Source organism: Caloenas nicobarica, chromosome 3 (assembly GCF_036013445.1).
Source record: "Caloenas nicobarica isolate bCalNic1 chromosome 3, bCalNic1.hap1, whole genome shotgun sequence".
Lineage (NCBI taxonomy): Eukaryota > Metazoa > Chordata > Aves > Columbiformes > Columbidae > Caloenas > Caloenas nicobarica.
This window is the reverse complement of record NC_088247.1, coordinates 20,058,840-20,072,334: the sequence shown is the minus strand read 5'-3', so window position 1 is coordinate 20,072,334 and position 13,495 is coordinate 20,058,840. Positions and strand designations below refer to the sequence as shown.

The 13,495-nt window shown below is 36.9% G+C and overlaps 1 protein-coding gene across 1 annotated transcript in view; it reads right to left on the bottom strand.

The window, feature by feature from the left end:
* The window catches only part of MYT1L (myelin transcription factor 1 like), a 220,148-nt gene that overhangs the window by 127,242 nt on the left and 79,411 nt on the right, over positions 1-13,495 (bottom strand). Inside the window, exons 2-4 of the mRNA XM_065630596.1 lie at positions 4,588-4,642; positions 4,372-4,405; positions 4,011-4,073 (exon numbers count right to left, since the gene is read on the bottom strand). Coding sequence (XP_065486668.1) covers positions 4,011-4,073; positions 4,372-4,405; positions 4,588-4,642 — 152 coding nt within the window. The remainder of the gene's footprint in view (positions 1-4,010; positions 4,074-4,371; positions 4,406-4,587; positions 4,643-13,495) is intronic.

The window sequence follows — 13,495 nt, the reverse complement described above, 5'->3', positions numbered from 1 at the left end:
GTCTACACACCTATTTACATGGCAAAGCATAGGCATCTCTTTGGTGTATGACGTGTTTAAAAAAATGCTAAATGCAGAACAACACAGTAGATTGTAATATTTCTAAAACCATCATTCACATCTACTTAGTAAATAACATAGTCCAGTTCGCATTGTTACTCCAGAGTAACTACTATGTAACCATGGAATTTGCTCCTGCAAAACCTAGGCCAGAAACTGGATTTGCTTTTACATTTGCATACATAGAATGTGAATCCTGCTGTCTTTAAAGCTGATTAGTGAAACTTGCAAAGTTCCTACTAATTGCAATGAAACAACATTCTAATCTATGTTTTTCTTCAGATACTTAGCAGACAGACGTCCTGAGAATACCATTCTGGGAACACTCTCCTGGTGTGGTTTGAGTAACTGCTACATACCCAGATGGATTGTTCACAGCTAAAAGTATTCAGGGATCTGGACCAAGCTTATTGTTCAAAATTAATTCACAGCTCTGAACATTCCTTATTAGGCTGCTATCCAGAGTGGACGTGAAGAGCTACCAACTGTACAAAATAAACAGCATCAGGAGCATGGTTCAGGGAGAGGGTCTGGTTTTCACTTCAAGGTTTGAATTCTTTTATCCTCTCCACCGCTATCTGAATGTGTTTATGGATTATTTTTTGGTTTTGGTTTTGCTTTCATAACTTTCATAAGCTTTGTCTTTTTATTTTTTAGGACCTGATGCTGTGAAGATCCATGCGTTACTTTAACTGCACAATCTGTGAGTAGTTCAGCTGGCTGCAGGTGCCTGGAAACACAAACAAGTAGTACTGAAGTCCTACCTATGCAAACTCTAACGTCTAGGCACTGCCTCATGCTGTGCAACATCGACAGTGCTAAAGGGTTCATGATAGCTTTATGTTTCTAGGTATTACTAAAACACAAAAAGAAAGAGCTGAGTCTGCTCTGAAGAAGGCAGGCACACCACCTAACTTCGGGCACTCACGCTCGGTGCCCACACTGGGCTGTTAATCTTTCCCCAACTTTCTGTGCAGTCACTGGAGAGAGGAACCTTCGCTGAGTTAATTTTAGAGATCCTGGCACCCTGGCCTGAAGTGCCCTGCAGAGCAGCCTGTCCATCTCAGCTGTCTTGTAGCGTGACCAACCAGCAAGCTAAAATTAAGCATCAAACCTAAGAGCTGAGAGCAAAGTACCGACTAAGTCACGCAAGGTTTCACTTCAAACTAAGACAGGACACAAAGAAAAAATCATAAATGTGGAAATGATACAACAAGCTGTTACCATTACCACCGTTACCCCAACTAGTACCAGGCTTGTGTTTTGATACACCTCAAAGGAAATACCAGTGACATGTAAGGCCTGCTGGTTTCCCCAGCTAACCCTAACACTGCAGCCCTTCCGTAATTAAAAATACAATTGCAGTACAAAATATTTGGTAAAGGTCTCCTTTAACTTCTACCTGATATTTTATCAGCAGAACAACATTTCATCCCCTGAATCTGTCTGAAAATTTTAAAGGATCTGTTTATTTCACTGCAAGTTTAATGTAGTATCTGAACACGGTTTTCACTGTCACATTGCTACTACAAGCACAACATTATAATGAAAAAAAAAGCCCTGAAATTCCAGAGACTTCAAGATGTTATAGAAGAAATAGAATTCTGGAGAGCTCTGACTACATCTAGTGGAAGCAAATACATTTCATTCCTAATAACGAGCCAGTCTGGCATTGTGAATGGAAAGGTCTTAACCTCATTAAAATGCTCTGTAGGTCTTAACGGAATTGAGTTAGGCATCAGCTGAGATATGCAATTCCCTGAACGCATTAAATTTTTAAGACAGTCTGATTTCCTTGGAAGAAATGTTTGAGGGTCTTTCCCACTCAAATGGCAAAACAGAAAAAAGAAAAAGATAAATTCCTTCAGGTTCTTTCATAAACTTAAATTTAACGCGTTGGTTGGATCAGATAAAAAAAATAATTCTCTTTTAGTAAGTAAATATGTATGTTGTAAACCTCAACAAAGAACTTAGTGCTTTTACCCTAAGACATATATTGGTTAAATATATTTCGATCAGTGGACTGGCAATTAGGATGGCAAGAAAACATAAAAACCCCACAAAATATTTAGCCAGGAGAAAAAAAAAAAAAGAAAAAAAAATTTTGGTGTATTTCCAATTTTTATTCTTTGCGCATCCGCCCAAAATTTCATTTAATTAACAGCTCTAAGATTCAGTCTGTTCATGTACTGACATACCAGAATCATGTCAAGAAAGCAAAATGTGGAATTAATGTCTCAAAACTGCATGTAATCTTTCCATAGCTCACACCTATTCCTTCCCCCTCCCTCAAAAAGGGTGATTTTACACAAACACAGAAATATAGATCAAAGTTAGAGCAATTCAGAAGAAAAGCTGGATTCTTTTTTAAGCTGAAGTGTTTCATTCTGTATCTTTCAAGACTTCTGTTTTTGAAATTTGCATGAAATCTCACGAAGTGTGAAGAAATGTACCTAGTTACAATCTTGTAACTAGAAAGGACATTATAATCATGTCATTTAACTGTTGACTGCTTGTGAAATTACTACGGGAAAAGAAGGATCCGGTGTCACTCATTAATTACTGGTGATACTTGTATTTACAAGAACAAAAACGGACAAAAGAAAACCATGGTTTGAAATGAAAAGTCACAAGTGAATTCAAGAAGAATTTATGGCGAATGATTTTGGCTACTCCTCCTAAACCAGTGTTCCAACCTAACCAAATCCTTCAAATAACCACAAAAATGTTACCACTTTTATGAGTGGAAAAAAAAATATTAGAAAAAGAAATTTGGATAGAATTAGTTTATGTTTTATATTGCTTAAATGTAATTTAAAAGCATTTTAATATCAGGCATATCACCTTGTTTTAATTTTGAAAGTATTTTCTGGCCTTGTCCCTGAGTTTCATTCGCTGATAAGAAAAAAAGCAGATGAGTGGACTGAGTGGCACTGAGTGGACTGAATGTCACTGTTTGGTATCTTTTCCTGTTTCAAATAAATGCCTTAACCACAAACGTATAATTTCAATTTAATTCATTAAAAAGTATATGCCCTCATTACAAAGCAGTTATCTGATTTGGTGTGAAATATGTGTTCTTATAAACATCACAAGTGCTTTAAAACCTGAGAAGGTCAACGATGAAAAAAATCTTAACAGTTTAAGTAGAATTTAACACTGGTTTGAACACCTCTTTCTATTCAGAACATCAGCCATTTTATCTCCTACAAGGGGTTGCTGTACAAAGTATGTTGAATGAAATGCACAGCATGTGAAAAAAAAATCATGTATTCTAGAGCTATTAAATTTTCAAAATTTTGCACAAGAAATTCATAGACAAATGATTCAGGAAAGGAATGCTGTTTATCCAGATGTACACAGAAATGTAAAGATTGAGCTCTAAATTAACTTGAGGCACATGTAGCATGTGTAACACTTGCTATCTTAATATATAATTAACAATAAACAGTTAAAAACACTTTCTTAAAGGAGATGTCCCCACATACCATGGTTTCAAAACTGAAGTAAAGATATTTATAACTACAATATAACATATGAACCATGAATTCTTATTATGATTCATTTGTCTTAGGCTCTGATCTTTGAATCTAACATGATCATCAAACTTAAATGTTCAGAAGCTCGTTTCCATTCATTTATAAAATACATTAAATAACAGAAGTCAGACTGGCACCAACATGTCAGTAGGGCCAAATTTTAATTTGCAAGACATGACCAAGAGAAATGTATGCAAAAATAGAGAGAAGACTGACAATGAGAACAAGCTTCCTCAGCAAAAATGGCAGTTAGATTTTATGTGACATTCAGAAAGAAAAAAAAATGTGAATCCGAATGGCTTCTAGAATGTCTAATTGCTAATTTCTATCATTGTTTGGTTTATCAAGGTCATGCCAGATAACTTGTTTACCAAATCTCTTCACTAAATTATGAAAAATTACATATATTACCTTCTGTGCCTTGCATATTTGCCACTGACATGACCACTGCCATCACAGCCAGGCGTGGGACAGCTGTGAAAGAGAGAGAATTAATTATATAGGTGCCGGTGTGCTGCAGAAAGATTATACTAAAAGCAGGCAGTAGGTATTACAGAGATGGAAGGCAACAAAGACAGAAAGAGAAATCAAATAACTGAAGGGAAAAAAAAGAGGGGATGCTTTTTATTAGCAAGTCTCGAGGGAATTAATTTCATCAGTGCAGCAGGGCATGAGCAAACCACCAATGAACTTGAAAGTGCATTATACCCATTAAAAGGCTTGAATTTTCTAAATTGCTAATGGGGATACATTTTACACTCAGAGCACTAACCTGAACAGCTCTTGTATGGCTGGTTCCACGGGAACTGCAGAGAGATGGAAAATATATAAAAATTTATCATCTATTACAAGTACCCCTCTTCTACAGAAAATTACCAGAAAGGTTGTGTAAAAGCAAGGGTCAGAATGCATCGTGCAAAGAGATTCTGGAGAATGGAGGTCACCCTGAGCGGGGGCCTTGAGTGATTTACTGAAGCAAGAGACGTACCTCGAACACCTTTGGAGCGTGTGCGATGGCGCTTCTCGTCTGCATCCACCTCCATCTGGGAATAGATTAGCAGGCAGTCAATGTTCTTATCCTGCATGCACAGACTATCAATGCACAGACTGATACAGTCTCTCACACAATTTATTGACAGTATTTTAATTCAATTTTATCCTGTAAGGCAAAGTCCACCTTACAGGGGATTTTTAGATCTTTATGTTTATTTAAAAACAGAAAATGAGGTAATTTTTGCTTTAATCAGTCAATTTGCATGCTCTGATTTCATAGCAAATTGTGTGCAACGAAGAACTGGTTCCTTATATGAAGGGATATTTCTGGTATAAACCCCTGATTACTCCCATGTATTTTGAAACAAGGATTCGACAGATTTCTATACAATTTAAGACTGAAGTCAAGGGCTCACACACCATAGGTCACTTTCTAACCGAACACTTTGCAGTGGGAAAGAGAGAAAGGAATAACGGCTGAAAAGGACACAAAAAGTCATCATTAGAACTGCAAAGATTTCATGTTATTTAATATGGCGTTACGACCTTTGCCAATGTGTTTCATTGTTTAGATGTGGTTTTCACATTTCAGGAATGTGCTCACTTGCTACCTACGGCTAAACCTTTACCTTCGTTTTATAAACCGCATGCCTATCTGACATAGCTCTCTATGCAGTAATAAATATACAGCAATCTTAAATCTTGACCAGACAGGGGCAGGGCTGCAGATTAGACCTCAGAAGGGATCATAAACACTGATCTATAGTAGTTACCATGAGGTCACATGATTTCTTTGGTTCTTCCATGAACTATTGTCACCAGACTTTCAAAGGTAAATGGAAGAGACCAGCTAGAGTTTATGATTTTGTATGACACAAGCCGATTGCACGGAACTATGCCGAGAGACTGTGTCAGGGAAAATATGTGCAGTATTTGTATAATCAGCTGCTTTGGATGTGGAAGAACAGGATGGCAAGATGGATCCGCGGTGGTTCGTACATAGACATGATACTGTAAAGGTCAAGAAGCACAGAATCAACCACAGGGCTCCAGTTCCCCCAGGGAAAAAAAAATCAATTGCCGGTTTATAGCAATATTCTTGGATTAATATCTGGTAAGAATGTCACATATCTCACCCCAAAACAAGGAAACAGGTCCAAGTGACTTGCAGTTAACCCTTTAATCACCTAGCTTTCTTTGGTCAGCACCTTAACACAAATGATGGAGGTAGCTGAGAAGGAAGAAATTACCCACCAGATGATGATATTCTTTTCACTTTACTGAAAAGAAAACAGTACATTGTGCTATTCTGTAACTCCTGCAATGTGAAAGGACTTGACAGGAGACCAGAAGTGGAGATATTTGACCTTCAGCTTAGTATGTTTTTTAAAAAGTTTGGAAAACATTATCTATCATCATTTGTCACCACTGAAAAATCTGCTGAGACAACTATTATGATCTTAACCTGGAAATGTTCCCCATGTTGTTATGATAGTCTGTGTAATTTCAGAAGAGGCAAACTATAATACAAAATAGATTTGCCTGTCTTTCTAAATGAAGGTAAGCACTTAGAGAATGCTATGAGTACACTTTTAACTCCATTGACAGTCTAAGAAGAAATCACTAAGCTGGAAAAGCCTCCATAGGATCCACACAATCCAGATCCAGAAGCAGGTCAAAGAAGTGAAAAACTATTTTAAAAGCTGCACTGTTACTTTAAATTTTGCTGTGCATCCTATATAGCCTGCTGCTTCTCCAGAAAGATCTACCTGCCTTAGTCTGTGACCTAGATGCCCTGTAGTACATGGAAAGGTCTTGGACGCTCTAGGACACTGCAAATGATGGCAGGTGCCTATGTTCAGCCACATGAATCTTGCTTTAACTTTATTTATATGCTCACTCACAGATCTTCGAGACTTTATGTGTCACATCAAACCTTCAGCCTTCTTCTAGTTGTTCAATACTGGATGCTGGGAGGAAGCAATTTCCTGAAGTTCTACATGAGGCACACATTGGCTCTGTGAAAGGAGGGTCACCTGCCAGCCCACCACAGCATCCCCAGACGCGCCCCTGGCATTTCCCTGGCAGGGAACAGAATTCTGCTCCTGAGGCTACTAACCTCACACAAACATGGGCCTCCTCACCATTTTCACGTGCAGAAAATGGAAATATGGTCTTTACTGACTCATAAGGATTTCACCTCAGTAGTCCTACTTTATTCACGACATTTACATTACATTTCTGCAGAATACTGAGTCACCGTTCCAGAAGAGAATGTGTGGACCATGAGAACAGGCTGGCTAGAGTTAGTTTTAGCCTGGCATCTAAGAGGAGACACCTAAAAGATTATGTATGAAAGCAAAGAGCAAGGCATCAGGAGTATGAAGAAAAGAAATTCTTAACATGGCTACAAAGAGAAGCTCTAAAGATCACAGAATCACAGAACCACAGAATGTTAGGGATTGGAAGGGACCTCAAAAGATCATCTAGTCCAATCCCCCTGCCAGAGCAGGAACACCTAGGTGAGGTTACACAGGAAGGCGTCCAGGCGGGTTTTGAATGTCTCCAGAGAAGGAGACTCCACAACCTCCCTGGGCAGCCTGTTCCAGTGTTCCGTCACCCTCACTGAGAAGAAGTTTCTTCTCAAATTTAAGTGGAACCTCTTGAAAACGCAAAGGTCTAAATTCTTAATTCTGAGAAGGAAAAAAAAAAGGTCTTGGTAGAAATTAAACCTGGTAAGTCATAATTAAAAATATTCAAATTATTGGATATGCTGTACTTAGGGTTGATGGGCAGAGAGAGGTAGAGCTTGTAATTCTGTATCACCGCTATGTGCATTAGTGTTATCAAAGATTCAGAGAAACAAGGCCCTGAATAGTTATAGATCAGTGTTCTAACTAATAAATCACAAGATGTGGTAGAAGAGAAGGTCTCTTATATTGGAAGGTGTGTTAAAGACAACCAAATACAACACAAACCAGGTTGAGTAGTTTCCTTCTCACTGGAAAAAAATGGAAAGGAAATAAATCTGTGTTGTGGTGAAGGATTCTTATGGAGTGGCAGATGAATGATGTAACCACAGGAGTATCCTTGAAGTTTCTGAAGATTATATGTGATAAATTTCTCATGTAAGAAATTACTTAACCAGATGAATGAAATTCTATACTAAATCTCCCTTTTCTGGGTAAAAATGAAAAAAGGCCCTGTGTGGTCACCTGTATGCAGGCAACTAAGTCTTGTTATGTCTTAGTGTACAGAATCCGAACCCAATAACTAAACCAAACACGCACACACAAACACAAGGTGCTTTAAAAGTGTCAGTAAATGAAATCTGGAAATAAATATGAGCCAAACTAAGAAGAAAGTCTTTAAACATAAAATTACTATGATTAGGAGCAGCTGAAAATACTTCATTAAAAGATTTTTTAAAAATGCAGAATCACACCAGAAAGATTCACCAATTTAAAAAAAAAAAAGAGAGAGATTAAAACTCAGCAATTCAAAACTTAAAAAAACACCTTGTAGCTCATGAAGATTAAAAAATAATTCATATGCATGTATACACATGTAGAGCAGTTTACTAGTAAACATGAACTATCGATGAGGAGAACTAAAAATATCAGTGAAAACCAAATGTTAAATGTGAAACACAGTAATAATAAGAAATTAAATACAATTGGAAGATTTTTATTATTATTATTACTTCAAGCTATTTAATAGCTAGTATCAATAACCATGAAGAAATTTTTTAAAAAGTGAAAAAGCAGCTATTTGTTATTTTAAAATCGAAGTCCCAGGCAGCATTTAGCCCCCTCAAATTAACATAGCCTGATCATTCTCCGAGACATTGCTGTTGATATGTTACAATCCTGAACACTTAGGAAATGCTAGAGAACTGAAAAAAAAGCTGAAAAAGTGGTACTTGTAACTGGTCAAGTTAACCTTTACTAAGTGCTGAGGGAATGGCATGGTGCACTAAGTTAATCTTCCTGACATTGACCCTTAGTAACATCATACAGAAGCTGATAAGGGATACAAGACGATGACACAATTAGTACCAGCCAACACTTTATCATGGAAAATCTGTAGTTGACAACACCTGAAACTGCTTGTTGACAATACTTTAAAATTTGTTGATAAAGGTAGCTATGTTAGGATACATCATACTTAGACATCTTCTAAACATTTTACTTTCTCTTACTGAATGTTCGGACAATAACATAATCACTTCATAAAATTGGCGTATTTATAATGGTTGACGAATATTTCTCCAGAAAAACATATTATGTATAAAAATTCTTTTCTTTACAGAAATACTTGTAAAAATTAATATATATATATTTAATATGAGCCTTTCTACTATAATCCCACAGGTGTATGTTTTAGCCCTATAATATTCAGTATTTTCACCAGTACTTTGGAAGATTATACGCCACTGAAATATGCAGGTAACACAGAAATTAAGAGTGATAAACTACATTGGAGACAGACCAGTTACATATACTGGCCTGAGTCATTTGGCAGATTTGACTCATCTGAAGAACATGCCAGTGCCAAGGTCCTGTACCTATGAACAAAGAATGTGGGCCATGCCTGAAAGACCAAAGCTCATCATTGGTAAGGCAATATCAGCCAGGAGGACCTGGGCAGCCAGGTGAGCATGAGCAATTTCTGCGCTGCTGTAGCTGAAGGGCAGACTGTGATCCATAGCTGCACAACCTTTAAGGCTGTATTAATTTTCCAGAAAACCACTGAGGTATTCAGATACGGTCAGTAACTTCTAACAATAGAGGGCAAGTTTTCATCAGGCCCTTATCTGTTTTTCTGTTAGCTTGCCCGATACCCTGTTGGAGAATTCAGGTTTTTACAGTATATGGATTTGAGGCTATGAGTCCCCTCATAGACTTAGTCGAGACTAAGCTCCCAAAAGTTTCACAGTCACCAGTGCTCTCCCTGTCTCTAGATATGCTCACATAGCTACCATATGGGCTTCCTCAGGGCTTCCAGCAGTGAGGGATCCAGAGCTTTGGGCCCTTTTGCAGGACAAATGGCGATTTTTTGCTCCCTCATGGGGAGGTAGTTCAGCATTTCCTTCTCTTGCAGGCAGGTAGTCCTGAGAATGATCATTCTTGTTAAAATTTCAGGGTATCTGCATTTCTTGCTAGAAGCATGGAGGCTGAAAGGTTCGGTCCCAAGTTCCAAAACTTCCAGCTCAGACAACTCTTGCTTAGTCAATTAATCTGGTTTCCCTCTAGCTGTGATGTACCAGAAGTCTAAAAAAACCAAGAATCTGCTAAGAGCCTTCGATCTGGACTTGCAACATTTTTCCTTCCTAATTTGGTTTCTTCAAAACCAAAAACTGAGTTCTCAAATACTCTCCAAAATTGTCCAATGTTTCCTCAGATAGAGCATTCACTGTCTATGCTACACAAAGGTAGAAGATGATCACTTATGACCTTAAAAATCTATGGCAAGTACTAGTATATACTAGAATTACTGCATAATTGTTATTGCCAATCAAGCATGTTGCTAAAATTATTAAAAATCTTGCTTTTTCCTAATCAGTAGTATTAGACATACTCATAATGTGATAAAAGTAAAGTGTTCAAGACAAAAATTGTGATTTCCTGAAAATATAATGAGTTGATTATATAAAAAGACAGTTCAAAAATTTATCACCTTGTGACTATCAAGTTACTCAGTAAAGGCAGATTTTCAGTCAGCCATGATGCAAGATTAAAATTTCTACAGGTAAGATTCCTTTACTATTTTTGTAGCCAATGTTTGCGAGATTTTATTTTTATATCTTAAACAATGCACATTATTCTGTGTAAAAGGATTTAAAGAATTTCTTTAAAATCTAATATCTCAAAGAATGAAATAAAATATGTCAAATGTACTTCCCACAGTTAAAATGCTTCTTCTATATTCTCATAATCAAAGAAACATGACCCTGAGAAAATTATAAACCATTTACTTGAGCAGTGTATCTCATATATAGTACTTTGTGCAATCTTCCTAAAAAAATTGTAAACAGACTTTCTACTGCTCTCCTCAGAAAATAATAGGAAAATCCAAATTCTAAAATACCTTTTTCAGGATGTCTGTGTATCCCAAAAGCAATTCATTTTTAATAATTATATTTGTCAGGTATGGCTCCTGATAATCTGAATATGTTTTTAGAAGCTGGATATGTTTTGGAAATACTATTGAACCTGTTTCGTAAATGGGACATTTACCAATTACTTCAATGGGTGCCCAAGTGTCTCACTATGTGAAAGTCAGTAACTATACTCCTATACTGACCTCCACCTTCAAATAGTAGAAGACAAACCAATCATGATTGGAACCAACACTATGTGAAAGAAATAAGAAAATAATATCCTAGATTTAAACTGAAAGTACAGGATATAATTTTTCACAATATATTTATTAATTTACTTTAAGAAGCTATTCTGCTGTTTTCTGCAATTGTCATTAAGTTCTCTGTTAATTTGAACTCATGTAAAATGACCCAGAAGAAAAAAAATGCAATTCTAAAGATTAAGAAGAAAGAAGATGCAGAGTATATATGAACACAAGTTAGGTGAAAATCTGGACTAAACTACTTTAAACTTATTTAAGACAACTAAAAATATCAATGCTTAGCATGTGATCCCTACCACAGTACTTAAACTACAAAGTTATGGCACTATTTCAGAGTTACATTAAGATAACACTGTATCTGTCCTTACATTGCTCCTCAGTGTCCCTCAACCTAGAATGATCCAGGATTTAGGCACTAAGATTTTTTTTCTTTTCAATAAGTTTGTATTTTAAACTATTCAACCAAAATGTGACCACAGATGTATAGATTTATTCGCAACCATCAAGCAGAAGGGAAAATGACGTGAAGGTTCTGAGGAACTAAAATGCGTGGATCAAGTAAACATAAATGTGTTCTCATAGTCTTGTAAATTAATTGTGTTCTAGGATATATGATCTCATTTGTGGTTGAAGGGAGTGGAGTAGATGTCATTTACCTCAGCTTCAACAAGGCTTTTGACAGCGTTCTTGTATCCTGTTATGACTATAATCTGCATAGTCAGTTCTTTAAAATCAGTTCTTAATATTCCAATCCTCTTAATCACACGTGGCCTATGGCCGCTCTTAACAGAGTAGAATGACATTCAGACTCATGGTTTTGACAGAAAACCAGTCCGATTCTCCCAAATATATTTAAGGCACTTGTTTCTGATTTTAAGATCTACAAGACAAAAGAGAGAGAAAACTGCAGGATAGAAAGTTACTCTAAGAAGCTACTGGAATGCTTAAGGAAAAGTCAGGCAGAAGGGAAAGCAATTTCCCTGTCCTTTCAGACCCTTCCCACCACAAACCCAAGTGTACTCTTGGCATGGACATGTGAAATTTAGTTCAAATATTTTATAGCACCCTTTTCAAGTAAAAAGGCAAACTTTGTGAAAAGAACTATCATATTTGAATCTTCCCCTCAGGAAAACATCAGCATACAACCATGCCCTCTTAGAGCAATGTTCCAGAGGGATCTGCAAAGATAGAAGTTACAAGTTGAGGGTATATATTACAAAGCGACCAAACAGGCAGGAGAGCAAATTAAGGACTAGAATATAAATTGCTCCTTTGTCCTCTTCCACTTGTGATGAACACACAAAGCTTTTATTGATATCAAGGAGAGTCCTTCCTGCTGAACAATAGGAGAATATATCCTTAGGACTTGTTCTCAGGCTTTTGAGTGAGAGTCATTCTCCTGCTATAAAGCACAAAGGGAATGCAATCCTTCCATTTTCAGAAGAACAGTGCAGGCAGCAACCAAATCTGTAAATGCAGGCCAGAATAAGCAGAATTTTGGTTAAACTCACAAGTTCACCATTTATTCTTTTTGTGAGTAAATACATTTGGGATTCATTGAGTTACTCTGTTGGGAAGGCAGGAAACACTTTCATGTATTTGCCATTGGCTGTGTGTCAGTGAGAGTGGAAAAGACCCAAAGTGCACACAGCTCATTTGAGCATTCATTCTCTTATTACTTTTTTTGACATTCTTAGATATGAGGAGTGAAAAAGTAGGTGGAAATGAGAGGTAAGGGGAAATAGCACTGGATCTATAGAACTTCTTTCTTGGGAGAGAAGATATCCTTTCAGTAGTCTGTGGTTTCCTAAAGATGCTTTGGATATGTTTAGTGAGTTGGCTTTGGGATATAAGCTGCAGTAGAAGTAGAACTTCCATCTGGAAAAAGAGATGGAGAACATGTCTACACAAGACTTCAAGAAATGAGAAGGAAGATTATTTTCTTTATTGTTGTTGATTCTGAACCAAATTTGCACAAAATTAACTAAATTTCTTCTAGAATTTCTGGTGGCATGGGGCTACATCCCTAAAAATAAAGACATTATCATATTTTTTATCTGATAGTCTAGCAGTTGTTAGTTACATTCAGTGTGAATATGCAAGAAATAGTTTCCCAGTCCCTCCATCTTCTGAAATCAGTTAAACCCATGTGAAGAATTTCTCATCCACCATAAGTCAAGGCAGTTTGGGGTGAACTGTCATCAGCCTCACTGCATGATGATGGTCTCTTTTGCAGAATGAGAATTAAGCATCAACATAATTGCTCAGTGTTACAAATCACCTAGCCACTAAATTATTGAGTCAATCTTCTTATCTTAGTGAATATTTAAATGCTTCAGGTTAGCACTTTGGAAGGGAGATAAACCCCAAAATCTCTTGCAGCCTGGTGTGTACAGTATGGTTCTGAGGGACAGAAGGCCTGGGTCAGAGATTTGGCTTTAAACCTGGATCATCCTTCTCACTTCATTTTGTTTTCACTGTAGACATTTGATGATGCAATGTTGTAGTTCAGATAAAAAGTTTTGTTTCAACTTGAA